At 43.4% G+C, this 22,044-nt stretch overlaps 1 protein-coding gene across 3 annotated transcripts in view; it reads left to right on the top strand.

Moving 5' to 3' along the window:
- The window catches only part of TAMM41 (TAM41 mitochondrial translocator assembly and maintenance homolog), a 46,369-nt gene extending 36,296 nt beyond the window's left edge, over window positions 1-10,073 (top strand). For 2 of the 3 annotated variants that reach the window (XM_069968823.1, XM_069968824.1), the window contains exon 9: window positions 9,932-10,073. In XM_069968823.1, the coding sequence (XP_069824924.1) occupies window positions 9,932-10,002 (71 nt within the window). In that variant the 3' untranslated portion in view covers window positions 10,003-10,073. Of the gene's footprint in view, window positions 1-5,919; window positions 6,126-9,931 lie in introns of those variants that run through there. The other variant, XM_069968825.1, reaches the window with a different exon arrangement.
- The last annotated feature ends 11,971 nt before the right edge of the window (window positions 10,074-22,044 follow it).

Genomic DNA, 22,044 nt, shown 5'->3' with positions numbered 1-22,044 from the left:
ACTGCCCTACTACTACCCCCAATACTACTCCTAATACTGCTCTACTACTACCCCAATACTGCTCTACTACTACCCCCAATACTGCTCTACTACTACTACTCCCAATACTACTCTACTACTACCCCTAATACTGCTCTACTACTACCCCCAATACTGCTCTACTACTACCCCCAATACTGCTCTACTACCATTGCTATTATTACCTCCACTCCTGATACTACTACTACTCCCAAAACTGCTACTCCCCTTATCTACTACTACACCCCTCATCTTATATGCTTCTACTATTGCTACACCCCTTATCCACTATGCCTATACTACTACACCCATCAAAAAATAAATAAAAAAAATCGAGAAAAGAAAAAACGAGATTTTATTTTTTGCCCACATCACCCCAGCCCTAGGAGATGCTATGTGCTGGGGGCGGGGGGGCATTTAACTATCAGTGGAGATGCTATCTGCTGAGGGGGCAACTATCAGTGGAGATGCTATGTGCTGGGGGGGGGGGAACAGGGGAGATGCTATGTGCTGGGGGGGAGGGGTAACTATCAGGGGAGCTGCTATCTGCTGAGGGGGCAACTATCAGGGGGCTAGCTAACAGGTGTAAAACCTACAGTGAGATGCCTCCTATATTGGTGGATACTACATACTGGGTGGTGGAGGTAACTACCAGAAGAATTACCTACAGAGGGATACCGACTATATGTACTATGGAGGCACAGAGGGACCTATCTACTATATAGGGCACAGAGGGGTCTTATTTAAGGTCACAGAAGATCACCCCACCTCGAGCAGCGCGCCAACCGCTGACAAAAAAGTATCGGGACCTTAAATTGCTGCTACAATGTTTTAGCATTTGGGGCCCCACCTTCAACTTTGCCCAGGGCCACATTTTGTCTAAAACCGGCCCTGTGTATAGCAACATGCCCCAAAGACAGTGGAAGTGGTAACACCCAATCACCAATGTATTCATTCTTTTCCAGGAGGAATTACAGAGTTACAACATGAGTTCTAAGAAAAGATACCCCATATTGCTATTTCTCTAGGTTTATGTAAGTCTGGAGTATGTTTGGTTTATGATTTATCTGGATTGAGCACATGTGTGTATAAAAAATAAATAAGTGTGTATATATTAATATATAGACAAAAAAACAGAAGGTGCAACAGCAACCCACAGGTGCAGGGGCTTACCGTATATCCCCCTCCCAGCGTACACACGGTAAACACCGCTCTGTAGATATTAAAAAGTGAGGATCTTAGCAAACTATTTGATCAAACAGAGTGTACCATGTCGCCACGTTAATGCGTCCTTGAGACATGGTCCCTACTCTAGCATTTTCACACTAGCAATGGCCTCTCCTGGGATGAATAAGCCTACAACTGGGCAGATAGGAGCCAAATGATCTCTTTATAGCAGCCTTGGGACATGGTTGGAGTGCAAGCCAACAGGAGGTAGCCACACACCCCACATTCAACAGAAAAAAAAAGAAAAAATTGGCAGCACATCTATGACTCTGTTCACACTGCAGGTCTGTTCACACTGCACGCTGCTTGTGGCTTAAGTACAGACAAAAAAACAGAAGGTGCAACAGCAACCCACAGGTGCAGGGGCTCACTGTATATACTCCTCTCAGCGTACACACGGTAAACATCCGCTCTGTAGATATTAAAAAGTGAGGATCTTGGCAAACTATTTGATCAAACAGAGTGTATCATGACGTTAAGGCGTCCACGAGACATGGTCCCTACTAGCATTTTCACACTAGCAATGGCCTCTCCTGGGCTGAATAAGCCTACAACTGGGCAGATAGGAGCCAAATGATCTCTTTTTATAGCAGCCTTGGGACATGGGTGGAGTGCAGGCCAACAGGAGGTAGCCACACACCCCACATTCAACAGAAAAAAAAGAAAAAATTGGCAGCACATCTGACTCCCCTGCACCTGTCAGTTGCTGTTGCACCTTCTGCTTTTTTGTCAGTACTTAAGCCACAAGCAGCGTGCAACCTGCAGTGTGAACAGAGTCATAGATGTGCTGCCAATTTCTCTCTCTCCCTCTCTCTCTCTCTCTCTCTCTCTCTCCCCCCCCCATTAGCTCCATAGAAGTACTAGATCCCACCAATCACACGTCTGCATCATAAACCTTTTATGTGATTATACTGGTGCGATATTCTCCTCTATAGAGAGGTCACTGGGAATATAATCTATATGAGTATTTATTGATTTATTCCACCAATGTGTGTAACCCTGTGTATTACCATGTAGCATACAATAGATCAGACATACATTCTCTTCTAGCCGAACTCCCAGAACATGAGCGGTAACATTGTGTTATGAAGTATTTATTACATTTGGGAAAGTTTTACATTTCCCCTAAAATTTGGAAATGTCAGAACGAATGTGTTTTAATAATTACATGGATTCTTGTGTGTGTCTTACTGCAGGCAAAGGTCTCCGTCTAGTAAAAGTAATGAGTCATAAAATCATCCGCCGTCGGGAATCGTTCATTACATACAATGCGCCGCTTGTTTTATTGCCATGTCTAACATGGGTTTATATTAATGTCCCCCCCCCCCCCATCCTCGTTAACATGTCGGTAAAATCTTTTGTGATATATATTCATTGCTGTTTCCTCGTATACTTTGGTTTTACTCTTTCACCTTTTTATTACAAGTTCCCCTGATGAGAAGCTAATCATATGATGCCTCATTGCTGCTAGCGATTGTTTGAGTTATCTGGTAGCAAGTGTTTGAGTTCCCTTCAGCGCCATCTAAGGGGAGTGGGAAGCATAGCAGAGTTCCCTTTTAAAATGAATGAACTGTCCATGTAAAGCAGTGATTTTCAACCTTTTTTGAGCCGCAGCACACTTTTTATACTTAAAAAATCCCGGGGCACATTACCAACCAAAATGGCACAAAATTACACTAAAACAGTACATATTATACATATAGTTTACGGAGTTCACTCTTGGGGGTTTTAAATCAGCTTCTTATCACCACAAGAGCTGCTTTTTAAGCCCTCAAGAGTGAAATATGCCTGGCAGAGGTCCTTTCAATAAATTATTTATTTTAAAAAAGTGAAATAAAAAAAAAAACAACTCATATATATACAATCCCATGTAACCTTATACATACAGTCCCATGTATTCCCATATATATATATATATATATATATATATATATATATATATATATATATATATATAATGCACCTGCAGTATGCCCCCATATAATAATAATGCCCCCTGCAGTAAGCCCCCATATAATAATAATGCCCCCTGCAGTATGCCCCCATATAATAATAATGCCCCCCCTGCAGTATGCCCCCATATAATAATAATGCCCCCCCTGCAGTATGCCCCCATATAATAATAATGCCCCCCCTTGCAGTATGCCCCCATATAATAATAATGCCCCCCTGCAGTATGCCCCCATATAATAATAATAATGCCCCCTGCAGTATGCCCCCATATATTAATAATGCCCCCCTGCAGTATGCCCCCATATAATAATAATGCCCCCTGCAGTAAGCCCCCATATAATAATAATGCCCCCTGCAGTATGCCCCCATATAATATTAATGTCCCCTGCAGCATGCCCCCATATATTAATAATGCCCCCTGCAGCATGCCCCCATATTTTAATAATGCCCCCTGCAGTATGCCCCCATATAATAATAATGCCCCCTGCAATATGCCCCCATATATTAATAATGCCCCCTGCAGTATGCCCCCATATATTAATAATGCCCCCTGCAGTATGCCCCCATATATTAATAATGCCCCCTGCAGTATGCCCCATATATTAATAATGCCCTCTGCAGTAAGCCCCCATATAATAATAATGCCCCCTGCAGTATGCCCCCATATAATAATAATGCCCCCCCTGCAGTATGCCCCCATATAATAATAATGCCCCCCCATGCAGTATGCCCCCATATAATAATAATGCCCCCCTTGCAGTATGCCCCCATATAATAATAATGCCCCCCTGCAGTATGCCCCCATATAATAATAATGCCCCCTGCAGTATGCCCCCATATATTAATAATGCCCCCCTGCAGTATGCCCACATATAATAATAATGCCCCCCTGCAGTATGCCCCCATATAATAATAATGCCCCCTGCAGTAAGCCCCCATATAATAATAATGCCCCCTGCAGTTTGCCCCCATATAATATTAATGTCCCCTGCAGCATGCCCCCATATATTAATAATGCCCCCTGCAGCATGCCCCCATATATTAATAATGCCCCCTGCAGCATGCCCCCATATATTAATAATGCCCCCTGCAGTATGCCCCCATATAATAATAATGCCCCCTGCAGTATGCCCCCATATATTAATAATGCCCCCTGCAGTATGCCCCCATATATTAATAATGCCCCCTGCAGTGTGCCCCCATATATTAATAATGCCCCCTGCAGAATACCAATATGCACCAATAGTTAAAAAAAAAAAAATCATACTCGCCTAATCCGTGCTGTGTGGCTGTAGGCAGCAGCTCTCTCTCCTCTTCAGGCTCCATCCTGTGAGCCGCGGGGACTGAACCTCCGGCAGACGTGATGACGTCACATCATCACGCCTGCCGGAGAGGTCACGTCCCGGCGTCCTATAGGCTGCTGGCATGAAGTGCCGCGGCATATGGGAGTTAATGTCAGAGCAGGACGCTGACAGGTCCTGCTCCGACATTCTGCTCGATTGAATGTTTCGCCCGCTTACTGTGTGAGCGGGCGGAACATCGAACCGATCGGCATATCCCTAGAAGCTGCGCAGCCGCAGCTTCTAGGGATATTAAAGGGACAGTGTCGCATTTCCCACCGGGATCCTGCGGCACCCCTGGCGGGTTCTCACGGCACACCAGTGTGCCGCGGCACCCCGGTTGGGAATCGCTGATGTAAAGGATGGAGATGCTTTTTTTTACCACTGTCCACTCTGGCTTATGGCTGTGGGGGCTGTTCTCTATCTTTAATAGCAACTTAGAATTTTTCCAAATTTGTTATGTATACATAGGTCTAAACCAGACAACTTCTTTTGAATAATAACCGGCTGGCGATCAGCCAATTGACGTTAGTTTGCCAACTAAACTTCATAGGATCAGCTGTTCAGAGGAGAAATTGTCACACCCAGTTTTTCTTCCTTTAAAGGAGAAGTCCGGTGAAAATTTGTATTAAATTATTGTATTGCCCCCCAAAAGTTATACAAATTACTAATATACACTTATTACGGGAAATGGTTATAAAGTGCTTTTTTCCCTGCACCTACTACTACATCAAGGCTTGACTTCCTGGATAACATGGTGATGTCACGACCCGACTCCCAGAGCTGTGCGGGCTGTGGCTGCTGGAGAGAATGATGGCAGGGGGATAGTCAGTGTCCCTCCAGTGCCCTGTGTCCCTCAGTGCCCCCCTGCCATCATCCTCTCCAGCAGCCACAGCCGCACAGCTCTGGAAGTCGGGTTGTGACATCACCATGATATCCAGGAAGTGAAGCCTTGATGTAGTAGTAAGTGTATAATGGTGATTTGTATAACTTTTTTTTTTTTTTTTTTTTGGGGGGGGGGGGGGGGATACAATACTTTAATAAAACAATTTTTGCTGGACTTCTCCTTTAAGTCACCCCTGTAAGCCAAACATGATCTGAAATGTTTGGGTTCTTTTTGGCAACCCATTTATTCTACATCATCTGCCATTGATGGATATTGGTCAGTTAATTTTAGAGTAACTGCTTGCCCCTATGGAGGCTCAGTGGCAGATTATACACACAATGGGATTCATTTAAAGAACCATAAAATGCTTCATAAAAACTTTAGACTGTTTGCAGTGCTATAAAATCCCAAAAAGAGTAAAATCTTCCCCTTTACTCATCTCTAGTCAAAATAACCTGTTCAGCTGACAAGTATTCGTTCTTTTTTATTCTTTAGCTATTCGCTGGTCATATTGGCTCTAATGCTCACCTTACCCATCCTCCACCACCCTGATGCTTCTTGGGTCCCTCTTCAGTCTCTGGTCACTGAGGTCCAGCACAGGACTGCCATATCTGCACATCTTTTGACTACTGCAGCCAATCACTGGCCGTAGAGGACATGTCTGATGTAAAATCCACCTTCAAAAACAACTATTTAATTTTTTTTTTTTTAACTGTGTCAGTCCTGCTTATGGTGAGGACAGGAAAGATAAGTGTCGGACGAACAATTGTTATTGCAGGTGTATAGGCACGGCGACTATGATTCACCATAAAGTCATGTTCACAAACTGATTTCCATTGAAGTCCACACAATGTATAAAATAATGAACGCTGTTCGCAGCGACTGTCATAAAAATGTTCTTGTCATTGATTTGCAGTCGTTATTTAGCGAATAGCAGCTGTTGTTGTACGTTGTTCACACACAGTTTTTTTTTTTATTCACCATGCTTTCAATTAAAATCAAAATATCAAATTTATTCCTACCTAAAACGGCCACAATAAACCTGAACTAGAATAACGGACCAACGGCCATCATTAGAACGATGGCCATCAAGTTAAACAATGGCCGTTATTTGATACCCAAAACAGCCGCGGTTTTGAGTATCAAGTAACGGCCGTTGAAAATCGTTGTGTGAAGATAGCCTAACAGTATAAGATAACAAAAAACAAATCCTCCTTGGTAGAGAAGTGAGATGCTTTGTTCTGGGAGCACCTTGGGTGAACGCAGGTTCATTCTTCAGGTATGACTTTGCTGACAAACACCATTGTCTCTGTGCTTTCGTACAGACTATGTGGTGTAGTCACTGAATGTGCCCCAGGACATCTCCAGGAAAGGAGCTATGCATATGTGGCCAATATTCTTTTTTTCTTTGTCTTCTTTTTGTTTTGTTATTTATTAAGGTCACTGTGTCACAATATATGAATACCTGCATAAAAAGTATATTCTGTCTAGACTCCACGTCAGCAATGGGTGAACACATGATAGTCACAATTGCTAACTTTTTTAGAGAAGAGAAACGCATTTGAATAAAAAGAACATGTTCCAGTATCGGAAAGAACAATACTAGATTCAGTCTCTTTAAAGGGGATTTATCAGCAGTTAGACGAATCTAACCTGCTGATAGCCCCCTATTGTGCAGGAGACGCAGAGGATGAAGGTGTGTGTCTTGCCTTCATCCGCAGTGCCATTCTGGTTCAGTTAGTTGTTTGCTCCATGGTCCGATAAGACCGTTGGGAACACTGCCCCCAGGGCAAACGCTGTAAACATAAAACCTCCCCAAATTAAAAAAAATTATTTTTTTTTTCAATTTCACCACACATTTTAATTTTTTTCTGGTTTCGCAGTGTACTTTATGCAACAATTAGGACTGTCTTTGCAAAGTACGATTAGTGGCGCAAAAAATAAGGGCTCATGTGGGTTTCTAGGTGTAAAAATGCAAGTGCTATGGCTTTTTAAGCACAAGGAGGAAAAAACGAAAACGCAAAAATGGAAATTGGTCCGGTCTTTAATGGGTTAAAGGGAAACTGTCAGCTGTAATTCAAGTTCTAAACTGCTGACACTGTTAGATAGCTGTTAGGCCAGCGAGACACTTGACACCTTTCATACATCTATCTGTGCTTCCAGGATGTAGAGAAATGCATTGCATTCTATAGTATGAAAAGTCAAAGAGACTTTCCCAAGCTCCTGATCTGCAGCAAGCTGCAATGCCTCCTCTCTCCCCCTTCCTGCTGAGTGACACGTGGAAGCTGAGTCCCAAGGAGGCTCAGTATGGGAGGTGGAGCAATGAGGTCTTACAGCCTGCTGCACTTTCTGGAGCTCGGGAAAGCCTCTTTGACTTTTTATCTATAAAAAAACTTTTTCTACGTTTTTGAAGCACAAATATATATACAGTAATACCTCGGTTTTCGAACGCTTTGGAACTCGAACTGCTTGGTATTTGAACGAAAATTTACCCAGAAGTAGTGTTTGGAATTCGTATTTTGAACGTTTTTTTTGCGAGCGTGGATGGTGGGTTGTACCTGGCGAGTTAAGCAGTGGTGAGGCTTCACATACAGTACAGTGCTGTATAAGACTGCTGGAGTGCATATACAGTGCAGTAGTAGTACAGGCAGTGCACCAACACCTCCCATACATTACAGTGCTTGGATGAGGGGGACGCTATACAGTAAAGGGTGGGTGAGGAGTTGGTGACTACTGTACTATAATTGCTGGTTCTGATGAACATTTCTTATGTTTAATGTCCTGTACAGTATAGTGCTGTTCTGTACTGTACTGTAGTGATTATACTGAGCACTTATCAGTGTAATAAATATTGTATTCTAGGTAATTATTGGTGGCTGCTGGAACCAATTCATCACATTTACATTATTTCCTATAGGTAAACACTGCTCGGTTTTCAAACTGCCTTCCGGAACCAATTAAGTTTGAGAACCGAGGTACCACTGTATATGAAAAGTACCATGTGTCTCTTGACCTAACAGCTATATAAAAGTGTCAGTGTCAGTGTAAATCTGTTTTAAAACCCACAATTTACATTGAACATGAAAACACTATGTATAACTTAACAAAATACTCTAAAATGCTCAGCAAAACAAAAAGTGCTTAAAAATGCTCAAAAAAAAGCCTGAAAATTTGTGGCTCACATTGCACATAGAACAACAGTATTTTTGACCCTCAAAACACAGTATGTGAACATAGCCTGAGCCTGAACAACCTTCAGCCCCCATGCTTTGACTGTCCAGGCATGATGGGAATTGTAGTTTTGCTACAGCTGGAGAGCCGAAGGTTCCCCATCCCTGACTCAGTAGCTGAAGCTGCATTAGAGAATCCTGTAGAATAATTTAAGTGATTGTCTGGGTTAGAAAATCCATTTTCAAGTACCTGATCAGTTACTACTTCCACCTTTGAAAACCCTCTTGTATTGGCCAGAGAGGAGATTATCTTACTTAGAGGACCCAACAAGTCCATGCATTATACAGATTTTAATTGAAACTGTGTAATGCTTCGTTTGCCCTGTGGGGGTGCTGCAGGAATACAGAGCACTTGCTTCAGAGAGTTTTTTTTAATGATTTCAGCTGCTTTTTTGAGGTCAGAGCAACAGGACATCAAATGATCCCGTTTTTTTTTTATTTAGGGTCTGAACAGAGATGCCTTTTAATAGGATATGGGATCTATAGTTGTTGTTGTGACAGATTAACTTTTAGGGTGGATTCACATGAACAGGCACAGCTTTGCTTTGAATCTGCAACTTCAAATTTGCTCCATCAAATCTGCTGCAGAACCTGTACGTGTGAACGCACCCTTAAAAGTGTTTTCTATGTATTGCTTCCCATATATATATATATTAGTCCTATGTCACCCACTCCCATGGGGGTCCCCTGCTGAATGCTCCTGTGGCCACTTCTGAGACTGACTTATCTTGGCAGTGACAGCCCACTCAGCCAATCACTAACTGATGCAGGACAATTCAGCAGCCACAATGCTGAGCAGGCTGTCAAAATGCCAAAATGAGTGCATTGTGGTTGTTCTGCAGAGGGCCAAAAGACATTGGTTAGGTAATAAGATGCTCCTTGTTATGTTCTATATAAAAGCAGCAATATATAGGGCTACATCATGTTGTGCTGCTGGTCATGTGATTTAGTCACATTGCAACCCTGCGACCTCACTGAATCACCATGAGCCATAGCCTTAAAGGACTTACCCAGCATTGGAAGAAAACAGAGCTGCTTTCTTGCAAAAATGGCATCATCCCTGTCCTCAGGTTGTAAGCGGTATTACAATTCAGGCCATTACAATTCCCATGCTTTTGTTGGTTTCCATTGGTGTCCAATATAAGGGATCCAGTCCCACCACTATATTTGCTGTTCTGCTCCTATGTGATGCAGATATGAACAGGGCCTTACTGAATATGTTCCAGTCATTGTCATTAAGTACAATTCATTTATTTATTTATTTTTTCCTCTTTCAGGAGTGAAGAAAACCATTTCCTACAGCTCAAAAAAGCTCTACAAAATGGTGCGGAGTTTGCGCAAACAGTAATTTTATTTTTGATTATTGTTATTATTATTATTTATATTTGTACTTTTTCATCTATTAAATAAGAAAAAAAAACCTGGAACCTGCGAACATTTATTTATTGCATTCAGCTAAATGGAATCACGCTTGTGCCACATTACCAGGACTCCCCTGAAAAGACTACTACATGCCATTCATAATACTATTGCTTTCTTATGTGACAGAGGGGCCTCTGGGTCTCTCCACTGTGACTGCTGCCCCGGCACCCCCTAGAGATACGCCCCTGGCAGTGCACATTTGGTTGTCAACATGCCCCTCAGCCATCACAATGTAGGGATTAGTAGTAAATAAAGTTGCATATACATCATATCATCACGAGCTACACAGTTCAGAAGCTACAGAAACAAGCTGCTGCAGGATAAGTGGGATCCACATCTATCAGACATTAGTGACATATCCTGTGAATATACTATAAATGTTTAGGATGGGAGTGCCCCTCTTATAGGGAATCTGTACAAACTGCTGACACTGTTAGATGCTGTTAGGACAAGGAGACACATGGTACCTTTCATATATCTGTCTGTGCTTCCACAACATAGAAAACATGCTACTTGCTGGTCATAAGCAATGTGGGGCACTGCGGGTCTTAGTTGGTGCGGACACCCTACCCCATATACTATGCCTATATACTATGTAGGGTCCTGTTCTACCACCTGAATTACTCATGACAATTTTTAATGTTTTACTTTATCCTATAAAATGCTACTTCACAGCCAGGGAGCACATTGTTGTGAGTGACTTGTGTTAAACGTTACAACTTGCGTAAGTGGACAAGTCCTGGCGCGGTGTAAAGTGAAGGAAAGGAACGAATAATAATTCTTTAGCCTCCTAGCGATGGTTCGTGTGGAGGCCTGCCCATCCGGAGTTAATGAGGCTGCAGGCTTGGAAGAAGGTCGAGTATGTGGGTTTGGCTGTGAGTAATATCTTCACAAGATGGGCAACTTATAAAAGCGTTTGAGGCGTTATCACCAAGGTCTGATCTAGTGTTCCAGATCAGTAACACTCCTCACTGTAGTGAATTAGAGTGGCTTTTATTAGGTGGGTCCATGGGTGACCTTAGCAGACCTTCAAAAGGACACAATTGTCCCCATACAGAGCAGATCATACATGTAGTAATATCTGCCATCTGATTGAGTCATCTATCTCATGTATGGTTAGGGTGTTATTAACTGTAAACGAGCGCTGATCTGCTAGATTGGTGCTCGTTTACCGGGCCTATTATGCTAAGTTTACACAAGGCGATTATTGGCCCGATCGCACGATTAACGTTTTCGAAGTAACGATTTTTTTTTTTATAACGATCAGCGTTTAGACGGTACGATATATTGTACGGAAAAATTGTTTTGCGATCGCACGCCCGCAGCCCGGCATTATACGGCCTGATAATTGTTTAACAAGACCTGCATGGACATCGTTATTGATGTCCTTGCAGCCCCTGCTAAACTGGCATACACTACCTATCCATGGTCCAGAGCTCCTCTTGCGGTCTGCTTCTCCCTGGGTCCCGCGCACTGCAGCTTCAGAGCGGCCTGTCATAGCTGAGAGGCCACTCAGCCAATCACAGGCCGGGACCGCAGCAGCCAGTGATTGGCTGAGCAGCCTGTCAGTTAAAACAGGCCGCTCTGAAGCTGCAGTGCACGGGACCCGGGGAGAAGCAGAGCGCAGGAGGAGCCCTGGACCATGGATAGGTTATGTAGTTACTTTGCAAATCTTCAGCCACCGGCCCTGCACCGCTATCACGAGTAGCGGTGCACAGTCGGTGTTTGACAGTTATAGATCCAAACCTATTTCAACGATCAGCCGATAATCGTTGTCATCGGCTGATTGTTGTGTTTATTACACGGAATGATAATTGGCCGGATAGGGCCGGTTCGATCGATTTATCGTTCCGTGTAGTAGTACCCTTAGTTACACCAACCCTGAGGCCATTGTTGGCCACTTAGATATATCACTAAGGTGCCACACCTACTAATCCTGGGTAGTGTGGAGTGGATGTGATCGACCCCGTTTTTGTGTACACTAAAAAAAAAAAGAAAACACTTGCATTTTGATACGTTTTTGGATTCTTTTTTTTTTATTATTTTTTATAATCAAAGTCAATGGAAAAATGAATCAAAACATGCACACAAATGCATCAGTTTTTCGTCCGTTTTTTGCATAAAACAGTTTGCAAAAATGCAGTGTGAACCCAGTGTTATCTGAACCCAAACGCTTAATTCCCACAGCTGCAGAAGTTGGATGCCGCCCTAGGGAGTCCTGGAATACATGGATATGGTATATGTTTTCCAGGCAGCCATAGGGCGGCATCCATCTTCTGCAACCGTGGAGAATCAAGCGTTGGCCGCACAGGTCCACAGTCTCAAGCACTGCAGTGAGATGTTGGCTGCCATTAGTGATGGCCATCATTAAGGCTACATTCACATGCTCCGTAGTTTTGCAATAACTGCAGTCAGATTTAGGGCCCATTGATGTAAATTGAGCTGTTCACACTGTCTGTATATTTACAGATCTGCAATTCGCAAAAATTACTGAGAAGCCCTAGTATGGACCGTAGTTGCAGCACAACTATAGTCTATAGGAGGGTCCGTAAGTTTTGCAGATCCCTTTTTACGGATGAACTGTCTGTAATGTCTGCAAATCGGTAACAAATACAGATGAGTAATCATTTTAAACCATTCTCACTCAGCGTATTTTCCGGTGTATAAGACGACCCCCAACTTTTCCAGTTAAAATATAGAGTTTGGAATACACTCGCCGTATAAGACTACTCCTCTTCCAACGCACAGCAAATAAAAGTTAATAAAGAAACATCAGACAGCAGCGAGATCTGAGAGGCAGAGAAGGAGGTACAGTAATATCAGTAGGATACAAGGGCGGCCAGACGGATGAAAGAGGTGGGTTTTACTGGGCACATTGGCACACTACCATATCTCTTTTTTTTTTTTTTTTTTTTTTCTATACGCTGGACACCGGCAGGTTGCTCCACCCTTCATACAGTCGCCGCATATGGTGGAGATGCGGCGACCGCAGATTCTTTAATCCGGTTCTGAGGTTTTTCAGCACCTGCCCTATAAGACGACACTCAGCGTGTAAGATGATCCCTGATTTTACAGGGTTAAAAAGTAGTCCCAAGTCATACACAGGAAAATACAGTATTTAACTTATTTGTCACCTTTCAGCTTTTTTTGCTGATCTATTGAAAACAGTCCTAAAAAACTACTGAAAACAGTCCTAAAAAACTACTGAACGTGTGAATGTAGCCTAACGGTACTGACAGCAGATAGCATCTGACACCTGCCGGATATGACAGCTCCTGAGCCAGTGTAATACTCCTGCATCCGACTCATGCAGTAACTGTACGTCATGGGTCGGAATGGGTTAATCGGCTGTCGATTTGATGGTGCAGATTTAACCAATATAAATAAATGGCTGACATCCTCAGCACATTAAAGGGGTTATCCGTCGAAAAAAAAATTTCTTTCAAATCAACTGTTGTCAGAAAGTGAAACAGATTTGTAATTTACTTTTCTTCAAAAATCTCAAATTTTCCAGTACTTATCAGCTGCTGCGTGTCCTGTAGGAAGTGTCTTCTTTCCTGCCTGACACGCTGGTCTCTGCTGCCACCTCTGTCCGAGACAGAAACTGTCCAGAGCAATAGCAAATCCCCATAGGAAACCTCTCCTGCTCTGGACAGTTCCTGTCATGGACAGAGGTGGCAGCAGAGAGCACTGTGTCAGACTGGAAAGAATATACCACTTCCTACAGGACATACAGCAGCTGATAAGTATTGGAAGACTTAAATTTTTTAAATGGATATAAATTACAAATCTATATAACGTTCTGACACCAGTTGTTTTGTAAGATCAGGTTCTAGTCACCTGCTTGTTACTGCTATATAGGTGGCTTTGCAGTGTTATTAGATAATCTGTATGATCGGTAGCTGGACACGCCCTCCAAATAAGACCCTGTCACTCCTCATGGACGGCCAGTAGCTGTCACTCTACTGTCCATTATTAGCTGGTTGAATTACTGGAACTACGATTCAGGGAATCTCAGGTTACGTTGCCACAAAAGGGCCAGATAACTCGATATGCGGCTGTTGGAGAATTTGCATGTGTTCCAGGCCCAGACAAACTGTTTATTGTAAAGCCGTGTAATGAAATCTGCACGTACCTGTAATAAATTGTGGTAATGTGGACGGCTGCGCAGCGTAATCAACGGACTGTGCACGGCCACTACTGCCTGTGCATTAATAACACTATAGGAATTGGCTGGACCACATCAGAAAAAAGCCAAGAACCTTATTATATATAAAAAAGAGCTCAACTTCTCCAGACACTTTCTTTCTTTTTAATATTTCTTACCAAAAGTACCCCCCCCCCCCTTCCAGGTTTTTTTTTTTCTTTTTCCCCAGAAAAACAGTGTGAAATCACCTTTGAATCTGTTGAAACAGATGACAAGACTATGGTTACACAGCGATTTCCCATGGCTTGACTGGCTTGACATCAATCATCATTTAAATGATGGACGATATGTCTCTTACCTTCATCCTCGGGGCCGTTACTGTGCAGTTTGTTGTGAAATCCTCTGCCTGGTAAGGCCGACAGGAGCACTGGGGGTGGGGCTACCGCCCCTGATCACCAATCTAGCCTGCCCGCTCCATTAATAATCATTAAAAGGGGCAGGCGGGCCGGAAGCAGGATGTTCAGCGGAACGCAGATTTTTGTGAGTGAAGCACTTAAAGGGGTTATCCGGCAAAAATCTTTTTCTTTCAAATCAACTGGTTTCAGAAAGTTTTATAGATTTGTAACTTACTTCTATTTAAAAATCAAAAGTCTTCCCATACTTATTAGCTGCTGGATGTGATGCAGGAAGTGGTGTTTTATTTTCACTGTTTGACACAGTGCTCTCTGTTGACATCTCTGTAGGATCTGTAAAGAGCAGTAGAAAGTTCTCATAGAAAACCTCTCCTGCTCTGGACAGTTTCTGTGTCAGACAGAAAGGAAAACACCACTTCCTGCAGGACATACAGCAACTAATAAGTATAGGAAGACTTGAGATTTTTAAATAGAAGTAAATGACAAATCTATTTAACTTTCTGACACCAGTTGATTTGAGAGAAAAAATTTTTCGCTGGAGTACCCCTTTAAGCATGCACTTCTTTCCACTCATTCAAGTGACTTTTTTTATTTATTTTTTTTATTTTATTTATTTTTTTTCAAATTGTGAAGCTTCACAAACTGCAGTCTCTTTAGACAGGAGACTGATGAGGAAATCCCCTTCTCCTGGGCACTTTCTGCCAATTAGCTGCTTTCTAAAGAGAACAGATGCCCCCTCCGCGCTGCCAGAGACCCCCCTCCCAGCTGCACGCTCTCTGCTCCAGCCAAGGCCGCAGCATTTCCTTGCATGGTTTATAGCAGTGCTCGCTGGTAATATGAGAAGATATCATATGTCCTTGAGGACCTTGGCGATCATCTTTCTCCCACTATTGAGAGATGTCTTTGTGTGCAGCAGAAGCAAAGGTCGCTTCCTATTCCTGAGGGGAGCGCAGGTTGAGCTCCAGGCCTGTGTCTCCTGCACTCCATCCATTTACACACTGTCTGCTCTCACTGCACTCTGGGGGGTTCAGGGACTTGAGGAAGGTTTATATTTTCATGGCGCAGTGAAGATGATTCGCAGAATGCCCAAACATCTCTCAAGTGGTCAGGTCGTCTGTTTGTTTCTTCTCCTTGGACGGAGGCCAGAAATGATTAGTATATGAGTCATGTTGCTCCCTGCTTACAGGCACTTATTATACAGCGGGGACTGTATACAGGGGACACGTTCATATGGGTGTGTGCCATCTACATGTGTCCCAAGTGCACTGTTATCAGAGAGTACAAAGTGATCCCAGATAGTATCCCGCCTCATATAGTGCACTTACTATGACATAATGCATATCCTATCCGGACTGGAACCATACTGCAGTGCTCTAAACTCCTCTTTTCCCCAGTAAAGGTCTACATCTCTGTATTGGCAGCCTAAAAACTGCGCCTATTCACACAGAAATTTTCAGTCTTTTTTTTGTTTTGTTTTTGTTTTTTTTTCTATTGGCTTTTTTTGTTCTATTTGATTTTTTTTAATTTATTTTTTACTTTTTTTTAATGTCTTTTTGTTTACCTAACGCCCTATTACACTAAATGATTATCGGTAGTATTTGGCCGATATCAGCCATTATGGCTGATAATCGTCTGGTGTAATAGAAGACAACGACATGAACGATGTCGGCTGATTGTTGCTGTTGTTTGTCTTTTAACATGTTGAAAGACAAACAACCAGTATAGCAACGATCTTCTGCCATCGCTCCGTGGAATAGAAGCGGCAGCAGCAGGCCGCCTCGCAGGCTGGTGGAGAGCGAGAACTGCTGTACGTTAGAATAAGGTGAGTATAATGTTTGTTTTTTTGTGTCTGTGTGTGTGTTTGGCAATGGGGGAGGGGGGTTATTACCATGTAGCAAAGCATGGGGGGAATATTACCATGGGGCAAAGCATGGGAGATTATTACTGTGGGGCCAGCACAGGTGGGATTATTACTATGGGGACTGCACAGGGGGTATTACTACTTTGGGGACAGCACAGGTGGGATTATTACTCTGGGGGGGACTGCACAGAGGGATTATTACAATGGGGACAGGACATGGGGGATTATTACTATGGGGGGGACTGCATGGAGGGATTTTTACTATGGGGACTACACCTGGGGGATTATTACTATGGGGACAGCACAGAGGGGATTATTACTGTGGGGGCAGAGCACAGGGGGGATTATTACTATGGGGACAGCACAGGGAAGGGATTTTTACTATGGGAGGGTCTGCACGGAGGGATTACTACTACGGGGACTACACATGGGGGATTATTACTATGGGGACAGCACAGGAGACATTATTACTATATGCAGGCACAGCAGAGCAGGGGGCATTATTACTATATGAGGGCACAGCAGGGGATTCTACATACAGGTGGCAACCCACATACCTACTAACTTTACTGCACACTTTTACAAAGTGGAAGTTGTAAAAAGTTCAGAGCCTAAGACGTCTGTCTAGCAGGTCCAGAAGAGATGAATTGTAGCTGGAAGAAGTCGTCATGGTGGTCTGGGTCAGAAGGAGAGGGAACCTGTGAGTTACTGAATTTTTTTTTTTTTTTTTTGGGGGGGGGGGGGGGGGGGGGGGGGGGCGCTTATAACATGATTCGCCCTGTAGTCAAAATGATCTAGAAACAGCACTGAACACAGGCAAAGGCTGGCGGACATCGGGGGGGAAAGATAAGTATAAACTTAATAATAATTTTTACAGTGTCATCAGCCATTCACCACTACACATAGCGATACCTAGGTGATGATTTCTTGGTTTGACAACATCTTGCAGAACTTTCCACACCTGAAAAGACTTTTGCACAGTACTGTATTATTCCAGCTCTTATCATGCTGGTAGAGTTCCTAACTTGTCATGTGATTTAGTATGAAATCATACGTGTCCTATTCAGTAACTGATTCCCTTATAGACTAACATAGAATATAGACACATAGCACTAGCTAGGATATGCTCTGGCCCATGTTTGTTATATACACTAGTGACCTGGCACAACTGCTCAGGTAAAACCTTCCGCACCTGCTTATTCCTGCTGTGATGGGTAACGGTAGCGTACAGGTCATTTATATACAATGATCTCATCTGGAAAACAAATCCAGTTACCAGGAGGCAATGGAGTCCCTGGAGGAGGCCTCTCCATAACCTGTGACTTCATATATCAGTAGGAGATACACTGGGCAAAGGGAAATATTGGTTGCTCTGTGTTATCACCATGTACACAATAACGGCTCAGTGTGTGCTCAGCGGACTATGTAAATAATTCACTATTAGAATGTCCCCTGTTGTACATAGTGTTTACCTGAACAACATTGCACGCTGCCTGCAGTCATTGTCCTGTGCAGACTCTTTGGCCATGACGTTATGTGACTAAGAATGTCAGATCTATCTATTTTTTTAACACAATAGATTTGAGCAAAGTGTTTTTTATACGGTCCTATTCATACTGCAAAAGTCAGTGCCAGTTTCATAGCGGAATACTTGCTTAGCACCAAAATCCAGGCCATAATCTACATGGTACTTATTTCTCTAAGAGCAATAGGGTCTGGTAGCTGAAATCCAACGTTTGATCCTTCTCTCCCCTGTCGTGTGAGCAGACCTGTCAAGCTGTTCCGGTTCGGAAATGCTTTCCAAACATAAACGATCTGCATTTGATTCCCCGTATCTGCAGAAGTTGGATGCTGCCCTGGGGAGTCCTGGAAAACAAGGATACAGCCATGGGCTGTATCCATGTTTTCCTGGCAGCCCTAGGACGGCAACCAACTTCTACAGCCGCCGGGAATCAAATGCTGAGTGTTTGGGTTTGGAGAACTTTGCCGAACTTGAACAGCTTGACAGGTCTGCTCACTAGAAATGAGCGAACTGGGTTCGGGTTCGAGTCGATCCGAACCCGAAATTTCGGCATTTGATTAGCTGGGGCTGCTGAACTTGGATAAAGCCCTAAGGGTGTCTGGAAAACATGGATACAGCCAATGACTATATCCATGATTTCCACATAGCCTTAGGGCTTTATCCAAGTTCAGCAGCCACCGCTAATCTAATGCCGAAAGTTCGGGTTCGGATCGACTCGAGCATGCTCATCTCGGTTCACTCATCTCTAATGCTCACACTACTCCCCTGAATTCATCTGTTGGGGATAGTTGGGAGGTGACCATACACTTTATGCATAGACACTCATTGGAGGACATTGGTTTCCACTCACTGTATTGTAACTTTTTGCAGGTTACTTGAATGTGATAACATACAATACCTTGCATGACAAACCAAGCTGAAACCAATGCAAACAGAGGCTGCAATGCTCACGCCCGCTCAGTGGTGCTTTGAAACAGCTGATCTTGGGGGTGTTGGGTCTTGGACTTCTACCAGCCCGATATTACTGGTCTGTCCTAAGGATAGGCCATCAGTTTAAGAAGGCCAGATAAGTCAGCGTGAAATAACTACAAGAACAATTAAAAGAAGATAAACGTCTAAGTCCATCTTCTCCCACGTTTGACCTCTTGACATTTTAAGTAGAAGATAATCCAATGTCTGTTTCTGACCATTGACCTTTCATGTGAACCTTGGTGAGAGGTCACTGTACCGGTTCACTTAACCATTAGGTTACTCTTATGTTCACCCTTGTCTCGTGGAAATCCTTCCATATTACTGATGACCAAGGGGCTTCTTAAAAAAAAAAAAAAAGGTTTAATTAAGCAAAGTGAGATTATAGTTGTATTCTTGGAGTAAAGCCGGTCATACATTAGTGATATCACGTCCATTTTCTGTTGGTCTACACTAGAACACTAGTAGTTAGACAATCTGTGACCTAGGCCAGTGATTTTCAACCAGTGTGCCGCGACACATGGTCGGGTGTGCCGCGGGGAAAGTTCCCCAAACTATGGTGCCCCTGTGAAACAGGAGAAAACAATGGGGGAGAGAAACCTGGGGATGGGGGAGAGAAACAGCGGAGAGAAGCAGGGGAGAGAGAAGTTTGGTGGAGAGAAGCAGGGGGGAGAGAAGCACAGGAGAGAAGCATGGTGGAGAGAAGCACAGGAGAGAAGCAGGGGGGAGAAGTATGGTGGAGAGAAGCACAGGAGAGAAGCAGGGGGGAGAAGTATGGTGGAGAGAAGCACAGGAGAGAAGCAGGGGGGAGAAGTATGGTGGAGAGAAGCACAGGAGAGAAGCAGGGGGAGAAGTATGGTGGAGAGAAGCACAGGAGAGAAGTAGGGGGGAGAAGTATGGTGGAGAGAAGCACAGGAGAGAAGTAGGGGGGAGAAGTATGGTGGAGAGAAGCTCAGGAGAGAAGCACAGGGGGAAGAAGAAAACAGGCCCAGGTTTCACACTGAGTGAGTATAAATACATTTAGAATCTATATTATTAACTATATGTATAATATGGACTGTTTTAGTGTCATTTTGTTCCATTTTGGTTGGTGGTGTGCCCTGGGATTTTTTTAAGTATAAAAAGTGTGCCGGTGCTCAAAAAAGGTTGAAAATCACTGACCTAGGCTGACCACCTAGTAAGAGGGTGCACAACTCTCAGGGGCACAAATGACTTAACAACTATACCCAATATTAGTGATTTAAAAAAAGAAAAAAAAAAGGAATCACTTTTGCTAAGGTGTCAACATGTGGTTGGCATCTGTAATGCATGTTGTGCCAGCTTAAGACACCAGCAGCTATTTGACATTGGTCTAAATTGGCTTTTGTTGTAACCATTTAAAATGTATAATGTATGACTATCCAATCTGGCAACCTGTGACCTGCACAGACCGGCTATGGACACCTTTGAAAGGCTTTGTACTTATTCTATTCCAAAAAACACATTCATAGGTCTTTTAAAAATGTTTTTACTTAGCATAGCTTAGCTTCTGCAGCCTTCAGTGATTGTAATAGGTTTTTATTACATGAATTGGGCTGTCTGTCTGCAGCACATCCTGACTCACTGCTGAAAATCCTCAGTTCCTGGACTGCCCTGTCTCCACTTAACTCCCCCCCCCCCCCCCACCTTCTGAGACAGAGGTCATATGATCTATGTCTCTTCTGGTGCCAGGCAAGCTATAATGCCTCATCTGTAACCCCGCCCACCACTGACATCAAACAGCGATCACCTCGAAACAACAGCCTCTCCTTAGTAGTATAAGGGAAAGGAAACACTGTTGTTTCATCTCCCTTTCTCTAATATAGATAGATAGATACTGTTTAATATGGAAAGCAGATTCAGCCAGTGGTGGGCAGATACTACAAGACAGGGGTGGGTACCTGGCATGTTTGCTGGGAAATGTAGTTTCCTGGCTGGGTGTCATGATGTAATCCTGAAATCATTTGTAAAAGTTTGAATCTGGGGCTAGGAGCATGGAAGAAGGAGAGTCTACAATTGAAGGCATGGGAAACTTAGGTATAGTAGATGAGAGAGAAAGTGGGTGGTACTTTGTTTTGGACAATTTTGTATATTATGACAGACTAGAAGATACATAGGCAATGGTTAAGTGATAAGTAAATTCATCTCCTGAGTAACTGTGTGTCGGTCTGTGCAGCCAGGAGAGGTGAACATAACAAGACAGCGCTGGCGCCAGCTTATCTCATGTAAAGCATTGCAATTGTCCAAAAAATTATCCAGCTCAACTCATTATTTCTCCATGAGTTTTTATTTTTTTGCCTACATAGTGCAGCATAGGTATTATTAGAGAATAATGTAGAGCTTCTTGTATATGCCACGTGCTTACCTGTTTTAGCTAATGTGTAATGATTACTAAATGATGCCTACATTTCCCATGAAGCCTTTGGCTTTGTAGAGAGGGGGGTGGACTCTCATCATTGCATCCATCTAAGTAGCCTTCTGGCATCTAACCGGGTGAGATGTACATTGGTGTCAGTTCACATGATATACAGTTTTGATGCATTTTCTCACTCTTAGTACATTTTTAGTGTAATATTGTGAAGGTGAAAATTTTTTGACCTTTAATCACAATTAGGCTATGTTCCCACTTTGGGAACGTATCAGGGAAAAGAGGCTATCTCATTAAATAGACGGTTGCTAATAAAGATCATGACTATAATAGTGGCTGTCTATTTAACAAGACGGCCACTTTCCCCTGAATTGTAAACGTAGCCTTAAAGCGAATGTACCATCAGCTACATGGCTGCTTTTTTTTCACCTTAATTAATCGGCGCCGGTGCGGGGATGCCAGTGTTGCGTTACTTTTTTTGAAACGCTGCTTGATGCCGATCTTTTCCCAAGCACTGGCCGCCCCCAGAGAGACCATATCACTTCCCCTCTGTGATGTGGCTCCATTGATTCTAATGGAGCCGCGTCACAGAGAAGAGGGGGTTTTGTCACACTGGGGGGCGGTGGGCCAGTGCTCCAGGGTGGGCCAGTGCTCCAGGGTGGGCCAGTGC

This window comes from Dendropsophus ebraccatus, chromosome 4 (assembly GCF_027789765.1).
Source record: "Dendropsophus ebraccatus isolate aDenEbr1 chromosome 4, aDenEbr1.pat, whole genome shotgun sequence".
NCBI lineage: Eukaryota > Metazoa > Chordata > Amphibia > Anura > Hylidae > Dendropsophus > Dendropsophus ebraccatus.
Note: the sequence above shows the minus strand (reverse complement) of the source record. Positions and strands in the feature narration are given on the sequence as shown.